Here is a 24020-nt window from a genome sequence, read left to right on the forward strand (position 1 = left end):
ATACATATACATATATATGAGGCCATTTTTTTTTTATAAAAAATGAGGATTAGTTGTGAGGTCTACATCACATCGAACTTTAACGATCTGAACCATCTATTTTTCAAGTTGCACCTCATAGATCATCTTTACAAAATATTAACTAAATCAAAAATATTTGAGACATCTAATTGAGTTAAAAGAAATTAACGAACACTTTGTTCTATAAGAAATAATTAAATTTCATCTTGATAATTATATAGGCAAATGATTTCAAATTAAAATGAATTTTTGTAAAGATGATATGTGAATTGAGACTTGTAAAATAAACGGTTCAGATCATTGAAATTTGACGGGGAGTGAACTCTACAACCAGTCCCCATTTTTACCAAAAAATGGAGATCGCTTTAGAGAAATGGCCTGTGTATGTGTGTGTGTGTGTGTGTAGATGCTAACTGAAATAAGCCCTTAGAATATGCTACACTGATCGTATCGATCGATGACGCAATGGATGACGCGAGTTGTTAATTATAAAAAAAATGAAGAAAAATCCACAACGCAATATAAATTAAATAATACAAAGATGCAACATGTAGAAACGTAGGGGGATCTATGGCGTCGCAATGCACCTCCAGTTTTGCATGCATCTGCTTGTTTTTGCTCATTGTTTTCATGGAAGCCGGCAAAAGAATAAATTCAATGAAAAATACATTGGGGAGGCTGGTGGTGTCTGCATGCTACAAAGTTCAACAATCCCCATTGAATTGTTCATAAATCGGCCTGCAATCTTCCTGCACGTGCTTAAATTGTTCGTAAGTACGTAAATATGTGCAACGAAGTCGGAAATACGAATCGCTGAATGGAAGAAGATGAGGAGATGGAGTTTGCGATCCATGAAAATGAAACTTGGAAAAAAAAAAAAAAACAGCACTCTAGGAATCGTCACAACCTAAGTGTGGCTGAAAAGGGTAGTAAAGAAACAACGTTGTTTTTCCGCTGTAAAGAACCTTAGTTTAGCCGAAAACATTGGAGCACTACCTCACCAATAAGTAATCTAGATTGAAGTATATGAAATGACTCACAAAAACAACTTGTTAAAAGCATGTCTCACACGTCGGAAATCTGATCAAGATCTTTCTTGCATCGAGACTTTTTGTATAAAACCCCGTAACTATTAAATTACACAGGTGGTCAAGTTAGGGCCGTATTGATGTGCTTAGTAGTGAGCCGTTGGATCGTCCTTTTAACTTTAACACAACTTATTTGTGGAGAGAGAAAAAAAGATCGAAGGAGGTTCAATGGGCAGGAGGCCGTAGAGAATAAGACAATGCAGAAAATGACAAACCCTAAAAGGTGTTTGGATTACAGATAAAATAGTTAACTCCCAGGAGAGGAACAAACTATAAAATCCAAGATTATGGGAGTGTGACATATACAGACAAGCCTTGTCCTTGGAGAGGTCTATGCATTAAAGTTTATTGATGAGTCTGTCTGATGTTTTGTGCAGGTAGACACCATCTGTCCTAACTCTTCCCTTCGTTCGAGTTTTATAATCTCCCTTGTAATATCCGAAATCACAAGAAGATCGCTAGCTAGCTATTTAAGTCCTTGCTGCTTGGGATTGGGGTCCTTCAGGGCTTTATTGAATATATTTTGAGAAAAGAGGAGGGAGAAGAGAAGGATAGGTATGAGAGATGGGGCCAAACCGAAAATTCCTGCCTAAGGAGTACATGATCAATAATGAAAGGACTAATAAAAGGAGTGTCCTTGATCTCATTACTCACTCAGCTGCCTCAGCCATGCCTTGCTATCCTTATCCATACACGCCCTTTCTGGAGGAGGGCGCTACAGCTTCTATCCTCCCTTACTCGGACGAAAGCGGAGACCATAAAAGGCTGAAAAGGAATATAAATATCTCCGACAGTCATAACAGCCTCTATAGTGGTGGAGGAAGCGAAGATAGTTGCATTACTGACATCAGCCTCAGCCGCAGCAGCAGCACGAATAGCTTCAACACCTTCCGAAGGCTTCATTTCCGGGATCATATTTGGACTTACTCACAAAGGTACCTTGCAGCTGAGGCTGTTGAGGAGGCAGCAACAGCTATGTCCAATGCCGAGGAAAATGGAGCGGAGGAGGACGGAACTGCTGATGGGATGAGGCTTGTTCAGCTCCTAATTGCTTGCGCTGAAGCTGTTGCTTGTCGCGACAAGGCACATGCCTCTGCGTTACTATCTGAGCTTCGGGCCAATGCTTTGGTCTTTGGCTCTTCATTCCAGCGTGTGGCATCGTGTTTTGTCCAAGGCCTTGCCAACCGCCTAGCCCTGGTTCAACCGCTCGGGGCAGTAGGGTTCATTGGGTCCGCAATGAACACGAAAGATTTTGCCTTGGACAAGAAGGAAGAGGCATTGCGCCTTGTTTATGAGATTTGCCCCCACATTCAGTTTGGTCACTTTGTGGCCAATTCATCAATATTGGAAGCCTTTGAGGGAGAGAGTTTTGTTCATGTGGTAGACCTTGGGATGACCCTTGGTCTACCACATGGAGACCAGTGGCGAGGCTTGATCCAAAGCCTTGCCACACGCACAGGCCGGCCGCCTACACGCTTTAGAATAACCGGGGTTGGCCTTTGCGGTGACAGATTGCAAATCATTGGAGGAGAGCTCGAGGCCTACGCCGAAAGCTTGGGAATAAACCTGGAGTTTTCCATGGTGGAAAGCAATTTGGAAAACCTGCGTCCGGAGGACATCAAAATGTATGATGGTGAAGTCCTTGTTGTCAATAGCATTCTTCAGTTGCATTGTGTGGTGAAAGAAAGCAGAGGAGCTCTCAATTCTGTCCTACAGATGATCCATGAGCTTTCGCCCAAAATCTTTGTTCTTGTGGAGCAAGACTCAAGCCACAATGGACCATTTTTTTTGGGGAGGTTTATGGAAGCACTGCATTATTACTCTGCAATCTTTGACTCCCTCGATGCCATGCTGCCAAAATATGACACGAGGCGCGCGAAGATGGAGCAGTTCTACTTTGCTGAGGAGATTAAGAACATAATCAGCTGTGAGGGGCCAGCAAGGGTGGAGAGGCACGAGAGGGTTGATCAGTGGCGCCGGAGGATGAGCCGTGCAGGGTTTCAGGCTACGCCAATTAAGATGCTGGCGCAAGCAAAGCAGTGGCTCGGAAAGATCAAGGTCTGTGAGGGCTACACTATCATGGAAGAGAAGGGTTGTTTGGTTCTTGGTTGGCAATCCAAGCCCATTGTTGCTGCCTCCTGCTGGAAATGCTAATCAAGCATTTATCGGTTCCAAAATCGCAGCTCAAAATTCAGTTAAAAAACCAGAAAAAAAGTAAAAAAAAATCCCAACTCACATTTCACTCCAAATTCCAATAAAACAATTCCAGGGATCTTGGAAAGCTGATTTGGGTGACTACTTTGTGTTCTGTGTCATTCGCTGCACACTGTGTTGGAACAGTTGAAAAATAAGTGAGTTGGCTTTCAAAGTTGAGCTGTTTAGATGGAATAAAGAGGAAATAGCCTCGTGTGGATATTTAATTTAGGCTGAGATTAACATTATTTCAATTGTACATGAATTACAATTTATTTCATTCTTTTTAATAATCAAAGGTGACAATCTTAGTGATGGAAATTATGAAAGTTCCACAGAGTCTCTCTCAAAAATTATTCTAAAGCCAATCTCAACTTTCCAATGTAAAGAGTTAAGATTTTGTAGAACAATGTCCTAGATTATTAGTAATCTAATGTCCAAAATAATTGAGAGCAAGTAAATAATTATGTTGAAGGGCATACAATCTGCTAGTTTTATTCATAATTGTCTTCCTCATTTAGCAGAACTTGTGGGTGAAATTAAACTTTACATGAATGGAAAATGGGAAATATGCACAAATAGAGTGATTGCAAAAAAGTCACTCAGTACTATGGTCTGGTGATATTTCTTTTCGTTTGGAAGTAAGGGTCTTAAGTTCGAATCTCGTTGATGGCGAATTCGATACCAAATTAAGTTGTCCATTGTGTGACTTAGCCGAACTCTTCATCTCCTTAGTATAAAAAATATCAATGTACTAAAAAAAATTGAAAATCATACATACAATAAAGTATGTTAAACTTCTGTTCATATACAAGTTAGAATATTGTTTGGAATACCAAATTTAACTCACATCGACATGGCAGTGTCTGATTTATTCCAATATGGATTCGGGTTAACTATTAACACATACATTGTAGCATTATTGATACAACAAATATTATTTAACATTTTTTTAATAAAAAACGAAAATTCAAAGGTCAAGGGTGCACGAGTCTCACAAAGGCTTGGCATTATGTGAAAGGCATATTCACAAGAGAAATTCCTTGGAGTGTGTGTGTGTATAAAAGAAGTCTTTAAGAGTAGGGATTCTTATTTTTTTTTTATATAAAGATAGGGATTAGTTGTGAGATTCATACTACATCGAACTTTAACGATCCGAACCGTCTATTTTTCAAATTGCACCTCATCAATCATCCTTGCAGAATATGAGCCAAATCAGAAATATTTAAGACATCTAATTGGTTCAAAAAAATTAACGAATACTTGTTATATAAGAAATAATGAAATTTTATCTTGATAATTAATAGGCAAATGATTTCGGATTGAATTTAATTTTTGCAAGGATGATCTATGAATCGAGATTTACAAAATAGACAATTTGGATCGTTGAAGTTCGATGTGGAGTGAACCCTACACTTAATCCCTATTTAAAAAAAAGGGTAAATTACATAGTAGCCCCTCAGGTTTGAGATCTATTACAACCTCACACAACATCTTTAAAACATTTCACTTTCATACCTCAAGTACTATTTTATTTCAAAATAATACATCTGTTACATTTTTCATCCATTGATATGTTAAGTGCTGACGTGGCTACCACATTTATACCACGTGGCTGCCAAATGTATGCCACGTGGCAAAAAAATAATTTTAAAAAAAAAACCTTAATCTTCTAAATTTACAAAAAAAAAATAAAAAATTAGAAAATCCAGATCCCCCCAAAGCCCCCGTACCTGAACCTTGAACCAAAAAAAAAAAAAAAAAAGCTCTGAAACCCGATCCCATTATCCCTCCCCGGCAACCTTGAACCAAAAAATTAAAAAAAAGCTCTAAAACCCCGATCCATTACACCCCCCCCAAACAAAAAAACCCAGATCGTCCAGTTCCCATTAAAAAAACCCTGGATCCCATTATTCCTCCCCCCCCTCCAAAACAAAAAAACCCAGATTGCATACCTGGCGAAGTTCGACGGTTCGCACCCATCCTCCACCTCCTCCTCTGCACCCAGCTCCACCTCCTCCGCGCACCCATCTTCCGCTACCCCAACCTGCAACCCAGAAAGAAAAAGAAAAAAAAACCCAGCGCCCCCACCCTCGCACGCATCCACTTCCCTCCTCTACACACCTCATTTCTTAAATCCACACTCATTGGAGAAGACAGGATCGGGGTTGCAGGGAAAGGGAGATAAGTTTTTTTTTTTCTTTTCTTTTATGGGTTGCAGGTAGTGGATGATGGGTGCACGGTGGGTTTAGGGAAGACGGGAGGGGGTTGCAAGGAAAGGGGGTCGGGGAAGATGAAGATGGGTTTTTTTTTTTTCCCTCTCCTCTTCTTCTTCTGGGGTGCAGGTTGTGTGGGTGGGTTGCGAGTTCAGCTTTTGATTTTGGCTTTTGGTTTTTTTTTTTTTTTTAATGTAGAAGATTCAGGTTTTAAAAATTTTTTTTTTTTGCCACGTGGCACATATTTGGCAGCCACGTGGCACAAATATGGCGGCCACATCATCACTTAACGGATCAATGGATGGAAAATGTAACGGATGTATTATTTTGAAATAAAATAGTGCTTAAGGTATGAAAATGAAATGTTTTAAAGATGTTGTATGAGTTTGTAATAGACCTCAAATCTGAAGGGCTACTATGTAATTTATCCTAAAAAAAATAGAAATTTCTTTGTGGAAATGGCCTATATATATATATATATATATATTATTTACAAAAAGTTTAGGAGGAAAGGAGGTTATCCATTACAGTGCATATCATAAGTCTTAACTCATTTACTTTTTACAAATTGTTCATCAAAACGGATTGACGATAGCGGAATCGAACCTAATTCTTGACCTAGCAAAGAGAGTCGATACTTACCGACTCCATGAATTTTCAAATAGTTTCAGAAATTATTTTAGCTAAAACGTTAAAAATAAATTACTCATGAAAAAATGATTATATAAACACGTGCAGGGAGAAAGGGAGGGATAGAGAAAGAGAGAAGCGGAGAGACAGAATGGAAACCGTGGCAGTGTTTGGTGGAGCGAGTGCAAGCTTTACCTCATCCCATCAACGCAGAAGAACCTGCAGCAGCTTACCCTCCGCCCACCACAACCCTAACCTACGTGCCCACCACCACCACCAACTATCTGCATTCCCTTCAAGCCTCCATCTTTTCTCATATTTCCCGGCTCGTCCCCATGCCAGAACCCTCGCCAAACCTCGCATCTTTCTTCCCCACTTGGTTGCTTCACTGGTTTGCCTCCTACCCTCTTCATATTTTTCAAAATTGTTGAAAGCCCGTTGTTTAATTTTCCATTTAGTGAAAACCCATTTGGAATTTTTGGGATGTAATGGCGGCTTTGTGTTTTTTCAGGAACAAGTTGATGAGACGTACATAATGGTGAAGCCTGATGGAGTTCAACGTGGCCTTGTAAGCTAATTCAATTCTCGAACTTTGTATTTTTGTATTTTTGTTCGTCAAATTTTAACGGCTCTATGTTGTGTTGGGGTAATTGGTAGCTGGAAAAACATGGGGCGGCTACGAAATTTTTGAAATTTTGATTCTGTTCTTAATTTTCAGTTTCTGGGGTTTTGAGAAAACGAAAGCTTGAACTTTAATTGAATCCAATTTATTGACTGGACAGGGGGAAGACCTTTCGGGTTTTTTATTTTAGCTTTGTATTCATAGTTTATCCATATGTGTGATATGGGGTGAATTGTTTTAGGTTGGAGAGATAATCTCAAGGTTTGAAAAGAAGGGATTTAAGCTGACTGGCTTGAAGCTCTTCCAGTGCCCCCAAGATTTGGCAGAGGTTTGTCTCTTTTCTTCCGTGCCTTGTAGAAAACCCGAAATAAGCTTTCGAAAGTACATTATTCTGGTAGTTCTGTATGGTCACTTTTTAAAGCACCTATTTGATGAATTAAGCAAAAGGGGAACTTCATAATAAGCAGCTCGGAACCGAAAAAGCTTTGAGTTGTTTAGCTCAAGAGATAGAGGGTCATGAGATTCAATCTTGTATTTAGGGCTAGTTTGGTATTGCTGTGATTTAAAAAAAAACTGCGAATAAGCGGCTATGCTGTGAAAATAAGCGGCTGTGAAATAAATCAGCAGAGTGTTTGGTAAACTTTTTTGTAAAAGTGCTTTTGGAAAAAAAAGCAGGCTAATAGTGGGTCTTTTCATTAAAGAAGCACTGTGGCTCCGTATGCTTTGAAAAAAAACCAGTTTTCCAAAGCTGCAAATAGCAGCTTCAGCTTTTTCCTTTGATTTCAACTTATTCTCACAGCAGCTTTCAAAATAAGCCCTTTTTTTTCAGTTTACCAAACACCTAAAACCCTCACAGCTTTTTTTCATGGGTGCTTTTTTTTTAAGCACCTCACTCCCAAACTGGGTCTTAGTATGATTTATGCATTCTTTGCAATCAATCTTCAGATGCACGCAATTATATCTTGTTTACAGTGTTCAAGTGCATTACGTATTCATGGAAAAGATAGTATGGTTCGACTGTGTGCCCTTATGTGCGTGACTTTTGTTGTTTCAGGAGCATTATAAGGATCTCAAGGGAAAGTCATTCTTCCCCAAATTGATAGACTACATTGTATCGGGCCCCGTTGTGTGCATGGTATGAACGATTGATCCTAATTCTCCTCAACTTTGTATGTGTCCCAAGGAAACCAATGAATCCAAGCTGTATTTTAGCTGTATTCTCTTACAAGAATACTGACCATGATGTTATGCTAGCAAGGCATGGGAGGGTGTTGGCGTTGTTGCTGCAGCACGTAAGTTGATTGGGGCTACAAATCCTCTACAAGCTGAACCGGGAACTATAAGAGGGGATCTTGCTGTTCAAACAGGAAGGTTGGGCGCTTTAACGTTTTGGTAGTTGAGTACTGATATGTGTATTAAGCTGCATCAGGTTGCTAGTAATTCTTTTATTTTCACTTAATGGCATGCGGATTCTAATGGGGAGAGATCTTGTATGAAAATCTTGGCAGGAACGTTGTTCATGGGAGTGACAGCCCTGAAAACGGAAAGCGCGAAATAGGTAGGAACGTTTCTAATGGATATTTTTCATCTTCGACCCCTCCCTCTTTTCTGTCTCATTCGCTATTTGAACTATGCAGCTCTCTGGTTCAAAGAAGGTGAATTATGTCAGTGGACACCAGTTCAAGCACCATGGTTAAGGGAGTGATTTCTCCGAAACGCTCAGATCTAGCAAGGGACGCGATTTTGAAAGAGTTTGCTGAGCCCCTATATCTATGTGTCGGTTATGTATGTGATCTTAGACGATTCAATAACCCGTCATAAATTATCATTTTAAATCTGTGATTTTGAAGCTTGAAGAATTTTTTCGTTTTCATCGGCGTTGTACCTCTCAGTCTTTCAAACTAAATGATGAATCACAATATGATTCCAAATACATAAACATTATTCATCCCTCAATTGGGTTTATAAAGTTACAACACTTAATCGGCTTCACACTGATCGTGCATGATCATGCCCTCCGTTTGCAATTTTCTTCAACAAACAACGTAGATAAAGACCACGACAAATCGCCAGTGCGAAATTAGGCGCAACTAGCAGGTAAAGAGTTCCTACATTCCTGTTCCGAATGTTCTGTGCTGTTAAAAGATTGGCAACCGCTAGAACTTGGAGAAATACTTGCATTCTCTGTCATCGTTGTATCCCCAGAGGATGAGCAGATTGCTTCTTGAGCCCTCTTAAATTTTGAAAAGAGGTAGAAAACTGAAACGTTTGTGCTCCGTTGCTGTTTCAAGGTGCCTGTCGAATGACAATCACTGAAACTCGTCGAACTTCTTGGTGAGGAACAATCCGTGTCTAGTGTCATAAACTCCTCTTGAGGAGAGCTGGCGGCTTCAATACAACCCGGTGAAGTGCCAGCAGAAGAAGCACAATTCGCATCTATCTTCATTGGCTCTGAATCGGGAGAGCTTGAAGTAGAACCGGCATCTGTCTCCCATGCCTCATTAGAGCATGGACTTAAATTGCGTTTAGCACCTAATTTGAGCTTCAAAAGTGTAGACTCTGCATCAAAGAAAAGGGAAATCAATGACAACGATCGCGTTCGCGGCCTAGCAGATGGTTACCCAAGTGAAATTTTTTTCCAAACAATACACCAAGCATTCTTCCAAAGTAACAATCTTAGCTAGCTAGTAGCTACATGTAAATTAAAACACGTATACAAAATGAAGAACTTGCTTGCCCGAAAAGGGAAAAAAATCAAATTGAATCGCTGGGTTTCAAACAACGGTGGATCTCAGATTCTCGGTCACCAAAACATGGCTTCATGTGTAAATTGAAGAACCAAGTGGGGAAAAACAACGAGGTGGGCGAATATGCAATACAGATTTCTGCTAAGATTATGAGGTTGCAACACTCCATAAGAAAAATAATGTCAGTGAAGCAAATTATCAAACAATTGGCAGTGCCCAGAAGCAAGCGCGACGGAAAATACGTCGGCAAATCATTCGGAATTGAAAAAAAAAAGACAGTAATAGGTGGAAGAGGAGCAGTGGTGTTACCGTATATAGAAAGAGAATCGTCTTTGAGAATCTTGGACGGCGGTCTCTCCAAGCTCTCCGCCGGGCAAGACGACGCTCTTATCCTCCCAAACATCTCTCAGTCTCTCTCTCTCTCTCTCTCTCTCTCTCTCTCTCTCTCTCTCTCTCTCAGATCTGAATCGTGTGGTCTTCACTTTGAGGAGAGAGAGAAACTAGAAGTGAAGGGCGCGGGAGAAACACAGAACTGGCGGGAAGCATGCTTTGAACTCTTTCTTTTTGGGGCGAGCCCGACTGCATTGACTGGGCCAGACCCTTAGCAATTTTCTTATTTCATTTTATTATTACAAAGATCCTAAGGACCTGAGAGGTAGGATGTGGGACACGAGGCCTCACATTCACAATTATAGAGAATGCTATTAGATCGTAATATGTTTCCATTTGAACTGTTTGCTTGCAACTAGACACCATACGACACACGTAGTGCTTCGTTGTGCTTTTGCTTGGATTGCCTTAGGGTAGAGAGGATGAATGTGTTTTTATTTTTAGAAGATAAAATCAGAGTAAAACGGGTTTTAGTAGTCTTATTATGATTTAGGGTTAATTACGGTAGTGGTCTCTAAACTTGTACCCGTGTTATACTTTGGTGCTTCAATTCATTTTGCAAAGTATATAGCCCTTCCAATTGCGTCATGTGTCTTTAGTCATTCCATCTCCATTTGAGAGCTCAAATGATCAAAACAAACGAAAGCGGGATGGAATGACTCAAGTGAGACCCCTGACGCAATTGAAGGGACCAATATGGAACATGGGCATGAGTTCATGGACGATTGTTGTAACTAACCATAATTACAATTAGAATAGAAGTGAGAGCATAACTACATAACGAATACAGAATATACACCATTGGATGAATTGAATTTTCGTCCTTTACGTTTATCATTAATCACACAATTAGGAAAAACACTATCACTATATCAGTTAAAGGCTACCTCTTCTTACAAGATAATCAGTCTCTCCTGAATAACCTCGATAAACCGCGCCTACGACCTCTGGCTTTGATAGGCCTACCTGGTAGAGAGAATGTGAATGAAAGAGACATCAGAAAACAACTCAAGGGGTAGTATTCAAACATTGCGTTGAATAAGAGCAATTCCGGGAACATGCTTCCTCAAGACCGGGTTAGCACAAGAATTTGGAGTTTGGAAAGGCTACCTTTTAATCTCCCAGCACGGAACAAAGCTTCTTCTGCAATTGGTCTCCATTGTTCCGCACATGAGTAGTTGATTCCCAAACCGACGCTAAGTCCTCTCAGGAGATGCACTGTCCGAAGTACAGAAAACAACTCCTCTGGAAAACCCTACAAGAGCCAGGGACAATAGGGGAAACAGCAAGCAAACAATAACTTATAGATCAGGAACAAATTAACGCCTTAACTAGTTGATAACCAGAGTGATGAAATGATGTGAATTAAGTAGTCGATGAAAATTTGGAATCTAGGGATACCTGAACTGCAATTTTTTTAATTGAAGATTCGTCAGAAAAAGGCTGCAGCATCGTCACTCCGGGGGGTAATTTTGTGTCAAACATTGTCTGTGCCAACTTCAACATTTCATGCTGTTCATTTTCACATTTGCTTAAGGTTTCTATGCCAAGCTCCCTGTAAAGAGGAATAAATTAGTACAATGTGCATACACAGTCAACTGGGAAAGCACCTTATTAAACTGAGATTGAAAAACGAAAAGAGGTCAATTTTTTACTTAGTCCCATGTTTCATATATGCAAGATGAGCACAGCAATTCAACTATTTTCTTTATTGCAATTCCATCTCCATGAGCCTCACACTCACATGCACTTGCGTGCAGTTTGCAGCTCGTATATGAGCCTTAGTTTCTTTTGCCTTGTTGGCTACTTATGCCCTATAATAAGTATAACAACAACAGTGAAGTTATTAATTACCTGTAGCTCTCCGATGCTCTAATAGGGTCACCGTCAGCAATGGCAAGAACAAGGTTAGCATAGCCAAGTCTCAACTCATTGGGTAGATCTTTCACTTGGCCATAGTCCAGCAAGGCAACCTAACTTAGAAGAATTGTACAAATTCTGAATCAGCTTTCCGTTCAAATTAAAGGAAATGTTATCTATAATGTAAGTTATTAACTAGAAAGACAAAAGTAAGTAGCTTTCCTGGAGAAAAAGCATAAAATATGAAAGATTTTCCCACAAATTTAAGTCGGTCATTTACCTCCGAGCCTTTACAAATTAGAATATTTCCTGGATGAGGATCTGCATGGAAGAAACCGGACTTCAAAATCATTTGTCCATATGCTAGTGTCAAGCTTTGAAGGATTTTCCTGCATATTTAGAAAACAGATCATTGTCCTTCTCCATTCCTTATGAGAGAACAAACTATCTAATAAAAAGACAAATATGAATTTTTTTCGAAAAGCTAGAACAGAGAACTTTCTCAGAATCTTCATATACGAAATCAGTTTGCAAAAGAGAAAGAAGGGGAAAGTTAAGGTATTGAATTGACCAAAGGAGCCCTTCCTAATAAAATACGTGACAGTTTGAACTTCTAATTTTGATCGATACGTAACAATTAATGAAAATAAATAAATAGCACTTTATTGACAATTAAATGCAATTTTATAGCATACACATGTAGATAAACAGTTCAGCATACTGTCTGGACGGATTAGAAGCTTACTGCTTTGCGGCCACTGCAATCTTACCACCAGGGTTTATGCCTCTTTTCGCAATTTCATCACCAAGGTTCAGGATTGGGGTTCCATCAATATATTCCATAACTAAGACTCTCCTAACCAAACAAAGAACACTTGATCAAATGCATCATTATTGGTAGGGAAAGAAAATGGGGTGCAACATTACATACCTAGTGACCATATCACGTATAAGTCGTGGCACCAAAACAGGTCTCCTTTTGTTATTCTCATACAAAAAACGTCTAATCCTTTCCATAGCATCAGCCTCCCTCATGAAATCAAATTCATATCCAATCTTAAAATGGAAACATCAAAGATAGTTATTCTCCAGATTTTGATGATTATATTTCAGACATAATCTATCACACGAATGATTCCACAATTTGTGTGTATTAGATACCTGTTTCTCCATTTCCTTAGTTACAGAGTATAGATCAAATTTGATATCTGTCTTTTGCATATATAAAGCGAAGGCTTGGAGGTTATGGATATCTGTCATCATTAGGTCCTGAACTCCAGGATGTTGCACCTGTTATAGCCCAAAAGAAATCAGAATTTCACAGAACATAAAGTAGCCACAGAGTTTTCTAAGTTCCCTCACCTTGACAACAACATCAGTTTTATCACCTCTCAATCTTGCTCGGTGAACCTAGTTTGAGCATAAAACACATATCAGGTAAAAATGTATATGCTTCCACAACCATTCTAATACCGTTTCCAGAATGGTTGCCTCCAATACAAAACAGCTAGCCCAAAAAGGCATTAAACGCAAATAAAAAGATAACTATAAATTCCAACAAGAACTCTGAAATTTGACAAATTGTTCCTTAATCGTAATATCTGACCAAGAATCTTAATCGTAATAAACAGATGCAAATTACATACTTATAGAAGAACAATATCAACATCAAGTCGTGTCTGCTTTCAGAAAGTTTCTCTTAATTAAAAACTTGATACTGATACTAGCTAAGTATATTAACTTGCAATTTCAAATTACTACTGTAACTTCTACTGTGGCATTTTTAGCAAACCAGAAATTACTCATGAATAGAAATACCTGTGCAATTGAGGCAGAGCCAAGAGGATCCACATCGAATCTTTCAAACACTTCGCCAACATTTCGACCCAACTCCATCTCCAACATAAGTTGCACAGCATCAAATGGGGTTGCAGGAGCATGATCATACAATGTAACAAGCCTTTTCACCCATGCAGCTGGGGCCAAGTCTGGCTTCCCGACAATTTGGGCAACCTAATTGAAACCCCCATTCAAGAAGTAACTCAGTATTCAGCACAAAAATTACAAAAACCAAAAACCACCAACGATGAATTCCAAGGTTCTTTAAAACCAATATGTTCACTGATAACTAGTAACTACCCTAATCTGGAAACCAATTGGAAATCAAATTGAAACGAACAACAAGTGTTTATACCATATTGGGCATCACTAGGATCCACCAACCAAGGGAGAATTTTGACCCTTGATATTTACTGAGTGGTTTCTATTAGGCCACATTACCCTTACATTGTGTCCACATGTTGGAACCAACTTAAGAAGTTTAGAAGCCTACAAAAGGGACTGCCGTAGAGGCAGCAAGGGAGGCTTTCCTCACCTTCGTTTGCACTGTTCTTCTCTCCCAAATTCTCTGTAGAAAGCTCTTACTGATGCCTCTCCCATGTAATATGTCTATGTATCCTCAAATACACTACAACATACTACAGAGGACGTAGCCTGGTTATGGGTGACCCACTAGAATCCCGTGTGAATGTGTGTGAATGCGGTACTACCAAGCTAGATCACCCTCCACCACTCTAAGTCCTAGTTGACAGCCTAAAATGCACTTCAACAAGAAGCAATTGATAAAGCATGACTCTTTAACGTTTCTAATCATACACAAACATCCAGTTTTCAATACAAAACACATAATCCAAGTGAATTCCCAATTCCGCCCCCTAAAATTAAATCCAGTGGCACAAGGGCAAGGAATGAAGGAATCCATACGAAAAATTAAAATTGCAAATTCATGGAACACCTTGAGGAAGAAACCGCCAAGGTCCGAGCACATTGCATATATCTTCTCGGCTGCAAATTCATGCTGCCTCTCCCACATTTCCTCTTGTTTCTTCGCATCCTTCACCAAACTCACTCTCAGCTGAAACGCCTATCAAAACCAAACAAAGAAAAAACCATCAAATCAATATCTATCACCAGGCACTGCAATTCTCAAAGATTCCATGCGTGCACCCACAAACATACATACAAATATATATACACACACACATGTAGAAATATATATATATATATATATATATATATATATATATGTATAGAGAGAGGTCAGGGGACCTTGTAGCCAGTGTAGATGTCAACAGCTCGAACCCAGAACTGAAATGAACGCTGCCATGGCCTGAAATGGGTGGCGAGCTTCTGCCGAACATCTTTGAGATCAATGGGAGGCAGAGGAAGCATAGCTCTCTGAGCTTCTCTTGTTCTTATCGCAATTGGGTTTCTTTCAATTTTGCTTAAAATCCTAAAATTCCAATCAAATAGGCAGATTAAACAGAGTAATTAGCATGCAATCGAGGCATTGTTGATGGGTTCGGCTCAAAAATCAGAACTTGGGGGAAGTCACGAACCGATATCGGTGAGTTTTGGGGGGAGAGAGAGAGTGAGTGTGCGAGTGTATGAGTATGTGTGGCTGAGTCGAGTGGCGACACGATTAGGAAGGTTCACAATTGCTTGGCTTGTAAGGCTCGCTTTGCTTACGATGTGTTTTTAACTTTTATTATAAACTCGGGAAACGAAAGAGTGTTTCAATCCCTTGTTTCGTTTTGGATACTGTGATGATTGATAGCATACTCTTTGTTCTTTTGTCGTGTGACCGAATATTTGCCAACTTTGGGGTTGACGAAGGATATTTGGTCGAGATTCGATATTGTCAAAAGTATTAGCGGTTTAGCTCAAGTAGTAAGAAATAGTGAATACGAGTTAGGATTAGATATATAGAGTTTGAAACCCTTGCACGTTACCAAAAAGAAATATTTATCTTTGATTTTGATGTTAGGTTGACGCTTTGCTGGCCGCGGCCGGTGGCTTCTTCCTTGTGGCAGAAGCGATTGATTGTGGTGGTGTGGGGATGTGCTTTTTCTTTTTTGTTGAAAAATGTTTACATAAATCATATTCAGTATACTATATAAACCATTTTTATAATACAAGTGAGACTGACTTGTATTGGTGGACCCTCTCTAGCATCACACTCTTTGGTTACATTAAAAAATTTTGAACCCTAGACCGTACTAACCCTACGCCCCTCCCTCACCATTGATAGTGACGAGACGTGCATTGATATGATATTATAGAGGGCAGTGCTATTCGCACACCTCTTTTTATCTTTCGCACATTGTCGTTAATTTTTGTCCACTGACATTCTTCAATTCATTCGATATGACGGCCTAAATTTAAGAGAAATGTGTGAAAGGTAAAAACATGTATATGGACTTATTGATTAGGAGTTTTCTTGTATTTGGGTTTTTTTATGTTGTATAGGGTTTGGGCTGCCCTTAATATTTTTTTGGGCTTGGAGATTCAGTTGTGCCTTTTGTTGGCTATGTTTCCTTGTTTTTGGGTTGGTTTGGTATATGTGGATTCAGTTGTGCCCAAATGATGATCATGTGACTACCAATCCATTAGTTATATAATTGTACGGATGTTATCATTCGACAATCTGTGTGGTGCTGAATTGATATAAGTTGTTTAACTCTTGCTTGTCCTAATTGGGTTTTGTTTGAAAGATTTACTTGTCCTAAAAGTAAAGTGCAACAAATTTAAATCCAAAAACTGAAATTTAGGCTATGAACTCTTCATAGAGTTTGAACCAAGTCAGTACAGTGTAAATTGGAAATTTTCCAACAAAATTTGATAGGTTTAATCTCTAAGGATTTCTATTTTCATTAATCACAAAACACTATCGAACGCTTCCAATAATAAAAAATAACTATTATTATTAGAGGGTATATAAACGATTGGGAGTTGCATGGCGGAGCAAGGGCGGAGGACTTGTAGCTATATATTACAATTTTTTTTGTCAAAATCATTACTTATATTATAATCACTACTTGCAGCTACAGATTACAGTATATCACTGTATTATGTAAAGTTTCTAAACCTAGATATCCTGCATTATCCCCCAAATGTCTTCCGCTTCGACGTCCCGACCTTTTGTTCGTAAAACCAATTATATTGTGGAGAAGGAAAAAGGGGAAGCCTACCGGAAAATCGTTGCGGAAATTTGTAGAGAAATGCTGCCAAATCCTCCGAAAGAGAAGGGTTGGACCTCTAAACACTTGGTTCAGTACCAAGGCTTCTGGATAAACCCTACCTTTATGTTAAAAGCAGCCCAACTTCAATAACATTTCAACTTATTCCAAACAACCGGAAGTTCTACCAGCGGCGCCCGTGGGTCGTCCCCCATATTCTTCTTGGCCACATTTTCGAAATCAGGTACGACGTGGCTTAGAGCACTCATGTTCGCTGTACTCAACAAAAGCCTCTATGATGTTGCCTCTCCTCATCATCCCTTACTCACAACTGGGCCCCACGACTGCTTTCCTCTCTTGGTGTTGGATAACATGCTTGGAAATCATGATCACAACCGTCCCGTAACCTCACTTGATCATGATCACGACGATCGTGACGGTGGTGATGGTATGATCAGTGGCGGATCTACAGAGGGACCTGGGAGGTCCCAAGACCCCTTGATGACCCTAAATTGATGTTAGAAATTTTCCGGAGGACCCCTCAAACACGAGGTCTGTGCTGCTGTGCAGGTTTCAGATTGCAGGTTGCAACAAAGAAGAAGACAGCGGGGAAGAAGAAAGAAAATAGGGGTTTTTAACAATTGGTCCAAAACGGTAGTGTTTTGGCCAATTGTTTTAAGTTTATAAAAAAAAAAATAGGGAGACAAAAAACACTGTCTTTTGTCCATGAGTCATGGGCCATGATTGATGACTCCATATTGTTTTAATTTTAAAGCCCAGCCCCTGAGCCCCACATCTTTCCCTAGAGTTCTCTCTTTCTCCGCTGCTTTTCCCCCAATTCCCCATTATTTGGTTCCCTCCTTCCCCCCATTTCAAAACCCTAAATTTCTAATCCCACCCATGACCCAATCCTATATTATAATTACATAAATCAAATATCATACCTCCACCTGTTTCAATTCTCCACTCCACCACTATTTGGTTCAAAATTAAAGTAAGTTTTTTGGAATTCTAATCTAATCTCAATTAAATTATATTAGACATTGATGGAGATTTTTAGTCTATTATTGATATGATTGTTGATATGTTTTATGTTTGTATACTCATAAAACATTTGCATATGTATATTTGCTTGTTTTTTGTTTTACCGGTTGCAACCGCTTCAGTAGAGAGGACATTTTCCGATATGAATATCATCAATGGTCAACTTTGCAACAAAAGGGAGATCAATGGTTGAGTGACACCTTAGTTGTTTACATTGAGAAAGATGTTTTTTCATGTATTGGTAATGAAGCTATCATGGAACATTTTTAGACTATGAAACCTCGTCGTGGACGCTTGAATTAGGATTTTATAGCTTGTAATGATGTTTTGCATATGATTTTTGAATGAAATGTATTATATTTAACTTCTCAATGTTATTTTTGTCTATAAATTTTTGACCTTTATTATTGGGACCCCCCGAGTTAAAAATCCTGGATCCGCCACTGGGTATGATTGATAATTAAGTCCCGCCTACAAGCACTACTCAACTCTTTGCGACCCACCTGCCTTACTCTTTGTTACCAAAATCTGTGACAACTTCTAGTAGTACTTGCGGTGTGTCAAAATTCGTTTATGTTTGCCGCAACCCTAAAGATGTATTCATTTCTTTATGGATCTTCGCAAGCAAAGTTAAAGCAGTAAACACAGGACTTGCACACCCTTCTCACTAGAATAAGCATTTGAGCTTTTCTGCGGCGGTGACTGCCCATACGGGCCCTATTGGGATCATGTGCTAGGGTTTTGGAAAGCAAGCTTGGAAATGCCAGAGCGAGTTTTGTTCTTAAAATATGAGGATCTCAGGAAGGAGCCATCTGCTAAAGTGAAGAGACTGGCTGAATTCTCGGGTCAACCTTTTTCAGATGAGGACGAAAGCAAAGGGCTGATGCAGCAGATCATAAAGCTTTGTAGTTTTGAGAATCTGAGCTGTTGGAGGTAAATAAAAGGGAGACTTTGGATGCGGTCCCTAGTTATGAACAGTCTTTGACTGAAACCTTATTGGTTTTCAATTTTTGATCCAAGTCCCTGAAATTAATTGATAATTTATTTCTATGTACGTTACTATATTTTTTTAATTAAAAATTAAAATTTATAGTTGTTTATAGTAATGAGATTTTAAATAAAAAACCATAATTTGTGGGATTAAAAATATTAAAATATAAATATACTATTGTGTGTGTGTGTAAACATGGGTACATTCATAAAAATAACCAAAAAATTATTGTATCAAAACATGGGTACATTCTTCAAAATGGGTACATTTAGCAAAAATAAAAATGGGTACAAATAAATAAATAAATATGGGTACAATACAAATAAAACTTTAAAAAATATGGGCACAAAAAGAAATTAATATATGGGTACAAATTAAAACTGAAAGGAAAATTGGTACAAATTAAAAAAGGGTTGCAAATTAAAAATGGGTACAAACTAAAAATAAAAATATATGATAAAAAATTTAGCCATAAATATAAATATACTAATTGTAACATTTTTAATATTAAATGAATATATTTAGAAATAAAAAATATTTTATTATTGAAATAATTAATGATATTATTAATACAAAGGACCTTGATCAAAAATTGAAAAGTAATAAGGTTTTAATCAATAGAGTAGTAAAAATAAGGATGAAAACCTAATTACTCCTAAATAAAACCTCCAAGACGCAACGGTACTTTATTAAAGCCAATCTTGTCATCGAGAACAGTGACTTCTTCGGGAAAGGCCAAGTTGGGGATTGGAAGAACTTCTTCACTGATGACATGGCAAAACGTATGGATCATATCATAGATGAAAGGATCAGTGGTTCTGGATTGACATTTGCCAATCCATAGCTAGCCTTAAAAATTAATTGCTTAATTATTATGTATTGTGCTTCTCTTTGGTCAATTTAACAATAAACTTGGCATATTAATTATGATCGAGCGGCACCACAATGAATAATAACACGGATTCACTTTCGTATTGACGTTTAAGATAATTCATGTGTGTGTGTGTGTGTGTCTCAATATGTGTGTGACCAAGTCAACTAGCTAGTCCGCATTTTATGATAGTGTAGTATTATGCATATATGTGTGTAAAAGGATTATGATGCAGGGATTTGCTTTCTCCATAATTGAAATTTTATAAGTTTTCACAAACACTCCCTCGTCCCTGCTTCCACTTAACTTATGGCTTGTTTGAAACTACTTTTTGTGAAAATATTTTTAGAACCAATCTTTAGTAGAAATGCAAGTGAGTCTTGAAACAACACTTGAAGTGCTTCCTACAAAAATCACATAACTGTTCCTTCTTACAAAAAGTCATTTAAGTGTTTTTGGAACTCAAATATAATTTTGTAAAAACGATTTTAATCGTTTTAAAAACACTTTTGAACGAACATTTCCTTATGTTTAATAATTACTATTACATACTAGTCTCGATATTTCTTATTGAACAGGATAATTAAGCAAACTTTTGTTAAGAAACGTGAACAAACATTGTAATTTCATACTGTTTGGGCCCAAAATAACAGTTTGGGCCGAGGGAGGAATCACTTTCGGCCCAGGAAGCTGTACGGCGAGAGGGTCATGGGGCGTTCAGCTCATGGGCTTCCAAGTCTAGGTCGGTTAAATCAGAGTGCAAGTCGAGTCCTAATACAATAGGGACCCTCGACGACATCAGTAAAACTAGAAGGCGAATCCGGCTCAGTTAAGGACTAGATTCGTAGTCCTAGCAGAGATAGGACTGATCGAGGTAATGTTAATCCGGAGAGGGAAACCTAGTTCGAATAGGATTGGAACTCGGGCTCGGTGTTCTGCTACTATAAATACAAGACATTCAGCAATGGAAAAAGCCCCACAAAATCAACACAAAATTGCCCTGCGCAAACTCTCACAACTTGAGATTTTTTTCTTTTCCTTTTTCGCTGACACATCTTCCGTTGGCATCAACAGCACTGTGGAAGCAACCGGTGATATCTTAAGTCGGCATAGATAGCTCTGTCACCGTAGAGTCGGTCGGTCTCGCAGTATCTTCCGTTGGCATCAACAGCACTGCGGCGAGAACGGTCGATTACCTATCCAAGTCTCGGTCGAGAAGGGTTTTCGAATCCTTGTTGGTCGAGGTCATCTCATTAGCCTTCTCGGCGAGGTGAGGTGTCACAGTTATTACATTCGGCACATTGCAAGCCGAATTCGGTTCGTGAACTTTGTAAGAAATAGCAGCCTTGTCTTCAGGCTCGAGAACCCAAGAGGCCGAGACGTGTTCCTTTCTCGGCCGCAATCGCAAGACGCAGAAGTCAGTAGCGCGACCCAACGCAGCATCACCAAATTTACTCCTCGGCCGAGCCTCGGCCGACGAGTTGGCACGCCCCGCAATCACCGAAGGACGTAGTTAGCTTAGAATATACTCGGCCTGCGCGCCACGTAGGCTTTGTAATTTCTAGGGTCAACACATACATAGCAAATATAACAAATTGTTTTCTTCCTCTAAAAAACCGTTCTTTCCTTTTCTGTATAATGCCCATTTCAGTCAGTGACACTCACAAGAGGGGATAATCATAGAGGCGGGCCACGGGGACGATGGAGAATTATTTTCTCAAAAATAGTTTACAAGAAGAAATAATATTAGCTAATCAACAACGAGCAAACTAGGCATTTTAGCCCACCCCGGTCCAATAATATTTATTTCATTATAAGAATTTACAGCTCTCTAATTGGAGTAGAACTTTTATTTATATTTATCTCACATTGGTCAAATTGAAAAGTTTCTTACATTTTATGACATCAAGTCCGTCTTACGAAGTGATTGGAAAGATGAACTATGGAGAGCAAATTTGAACTTGAACTTTGAATTTAAGCTTTAGGGTGTGATAATTATATATATATATATATATATATGTGTGTGTGTGTGTGTGTGTGTGTGTAGGTCTCTTAAATATATATATATTTAATTATGAAAAGATGAGCCTTGGGTTTAGGTCTCTTAGACCATCTCCAACTCTTAGAGTAAAACTCAAATTTTAGGTTCTAAACTTATCCCAACTTGCTCCAACTCTTAGGGCAAATATGAGTTAAAACTCAAAACTCATTTCTAGGGCAAATGTAGCCCAGGATTTCCCCTGAGTTAGTGGGGTTGGCCCACCATATATGTATATTTTTTTAGTCTTATATTTATAAATTCATTGAATCCAACGGTTAAGATCTAACTTAATCAAATCCAACGGTAAAAAAGATATCTAGCGGTCCAAATTTAAATTCAACGGCTAAAGTAATTAAAAAAATTATTTTATGTGTTTCATATTCTTTCGTAGTGTTCCACGAGTTTCATGGTATCGGTTTAGTGATTTTTCAATATTTATCGGAGTTTAAATATTTTTAGGTTAAAATGTTAATAAAATAAAATTATGATAGTCTACATATATATATTTTTTAAGTTACTTTAAGAAATAAATTATCCTAAATTCTTAATTATCTCGGGCTAAAAATTTAACCCAAAAGGTTTGGAGGAGAAAAGTTGTTTCTGAGTTAAAATCTAAATTTTCTAGGCTAAAAATTTAGGTTTTAACCCAAGGGTTAGAGATGATCTTAGGTTCGGACTCTAATGTCAATTAAAATAATTAATTTATTAATTTTGGATTTAATTATTTTTATTTTATTTCACAAATATTTATTTATTTTTATTAATTCGGTAGGGTCATCCTTTTGGGTGAAGCGTGAGATGATGAAAGAAATCTAGGAAAATGCATCATTTCTGAGCACATTCCTCCTATAAAATACATCTCAAATTGATACATGTTGCGAACAGGTATATGTACATTATACATCCATTTGCATTGCATTTAGAATACAAAAAAAAAATCATTTTCATACTATTGAGAGAAGCACAAAGAAGTTTACGAACCAGTGTAACAGTATATCTCTTGACTTGTCCCCTTCAGAACATAACAACCCAATTGAATTGTTGTTTAACTCAAACATATCTGCACAAAAAGGGATGAGTCCAAAGCTTCAAGACAAAAAAACCCTTCTTTGGCCAATAAGTAAAAGATAGAAAATAAGGAGGAAAAAAAATTGTAGTGAAAGAAGAAATTGGTAGTGGGATCATAAATAAAAAGATGACGGGAAAAATGCTAATAATTATATGTTTATTATCACCCTTAGTGAATAGGGTAATAAACACAAATTAATAAGAAAAAAAAGGTTACAAGAGTTACAAAAAATAAAAGGAAAACCAATGGAAAAAGCTTGAAAACTTTGAGTTTTAATGATAATGACAAAATAAAGGGTCAAGTAAATAGTACCAGGTTTGACTTTTTAGTGTAAAAATATGGTTTTTCGTTAAAGTGAACAGTACCGTGAGCTTTTCGTTAAAATTTCTAAAAATAAAAGACTGAAGATTCCATCTTAATTTCTCATTACGTCAAAAAAACTAAAAGACTGAAGATTCCATCTTAATTTCTCACTAACCGCAAATAATGACAAATAAACTTACTTTCCTACTAACCACCAAATAATAACAATTATAATTAATTTAATATTACAAATGAACTAACCTAGCTAGATCGTGCTCATTCTCATTACGTCACAAAATGTCTTCAGCTTCGTCCCACCCTTCTTCTTCTAAGCCATACCCCCGTAATATTGTTCCTGAACCAATTACATTAAGCAGAAGGAAGGCCTGGAAGCCTACCAAAAACCTATATGCAGAGTTTCTGCTAAACCTTTCGAAAAAGATGGGTTACGCCACTTGGTTCAATACTAAGGCTACTGGCTAAACCATGCCTTTGCCTTAAAAAATAGTATTGTTGCTTCAACACCATTCCAACTTCCTCAAAACTTCTGCACCAGCTGCAAGTACTTGTGCCGCCGCCCGTGGCTCCTACATTTTCTTCCTGGCTACATATCTAAAATCAGGTAGAACATGGCTTAGAGCACTCATCTTTACTACCATCAAGATAATTGATAGAATTTTTACCACCTGCAAAAATAGAGATAAAAACACTTAAAAATACTTTAAAGAGAACAAGGTAATCGTAATATAACAGCTCAAGCAATGTCGTTTTCCACAAAAATTGAATGAATAATTTATGTAAAATCAATCTTAGTTAATTATTTGAAAGTTGAAACGAAGTTTTGGAAAATATTGATTTTAAGACCTAAAATAAGAAAAACGTATTTAAATAAAAATATTAGAAAAATAAGCAAAAG

At 38.1% G+C, this 24020-nt stretch overlaps 4 protein-coding genes and 1 pseudogene across 4 annotated transcripts; 3 read left to right on the top strand and 2 right to left on the bottom strand.

The window, feature by feature from the left end:
• The first annotated feature begins 1673 nt into the window (after positions 1-1673).
• LOC126627479 (GRAS family protein RAD1-like) lies at positions 1674-3477 on the top strand. Its single transcript, XM_050297041.1, has one exon. It carries the CDS (start codon positions 1674-1676, stop codon positions 3261-3263), a length of 1590 nt encoding a protein of 529 aa, XP_050152998.1. The 3' UTR covers positions 3264-3477.
• A 2776-nt stretch (positions 3478-6253) lies between these two features.
• Positions 6254-8638, top strand: LOC126626688 (nucleoside diphosphate kinase 2, chloroplastic-like). Its single transcript, XM_050296072.1, has 7 exons — positions 6254-6539; positions 6660-6716; positions 7012-7098; positions 7825-7905; positions 8029-8141; positions 8279-8328; positions 8408-8638. Exons 1-7 carry the CDS (start codon positions 6300-6302, stop codon positions 8473-8475), a joined length of 696 nt encoding a protein of 231 aa, XP_050152029.1. The 5' UTR covers positions 6254-6299; the 3' UTR covers positions 8476-8638.
• On the bottom strand, positions 8613-10529 carry LOC126626689 (uncharacterized). The gene is made up of 2 exons (XM_050296073.1): positions 9827-10529; positions 8613-9329 (listed from the first exon to the last, which is right to left on the bottom strand). The coding sequence occupies exons 1-2, from the start codon at positions 9918-9920 to the stop codon at positions 8851-8853; spliced, it is 573 nt and encodes a 190-aa protein (XP_050152030.1). The 5' UTR covers positions 9921-10529; the 3' UTR covers positions 8613-8850.
• A 134-nt stretch (positions 10530-10663) lies between these two features.
• On the bottom strand, positions 10664-15335 carry LOC126626687 (uncharacterized). Its single transcript, XM_050296071.1, has 12 exons — positions 14876-15335; positions 14562-14690; positions 13586-13780; positions 13130-13177; positions 12929-13057; positions 12699-12823; positions 12513-12623; positions 12048-12156; positions 11762-11880; positions 11309-11462; positions 11018-11162; positions 10664-10873 (listed from the first exon to the last, which is right to left on the bottom strand). Exons 1-12 carry the CDS (start codon positions 14996-14998, stop codon positions 10812-10814), a joined length of 1449 nt encoding a protein of 482 aa, XP_050152028.1. The 5' UTR covers positions 14999-15335; the 3' UTR covers positions 10664-10811.
• A 1286-nt stretch (positions 15336-16621) lies between these two features.
• LOC126625581 (cytosolic sulfotransferase 14-like) lies at positions 16622-17301 on the top strand (annotated as a pseudogene).
• Positions 17302-24020: the final 6719 nt, after the last annotated feature.

Source organism: Malus sylvestris, chromosome 6, assembly GCF_916048215.2.
Source record: "Malus sylvestris chromosome 6, drMalSylv7.2, whole genome shotgun sequence".
NCBI lineage: Eukaryota > Viridiplantae > Streptophyta > Magnoliopsida > Rosales > Rosaceae > Malus > Malus sylvestris.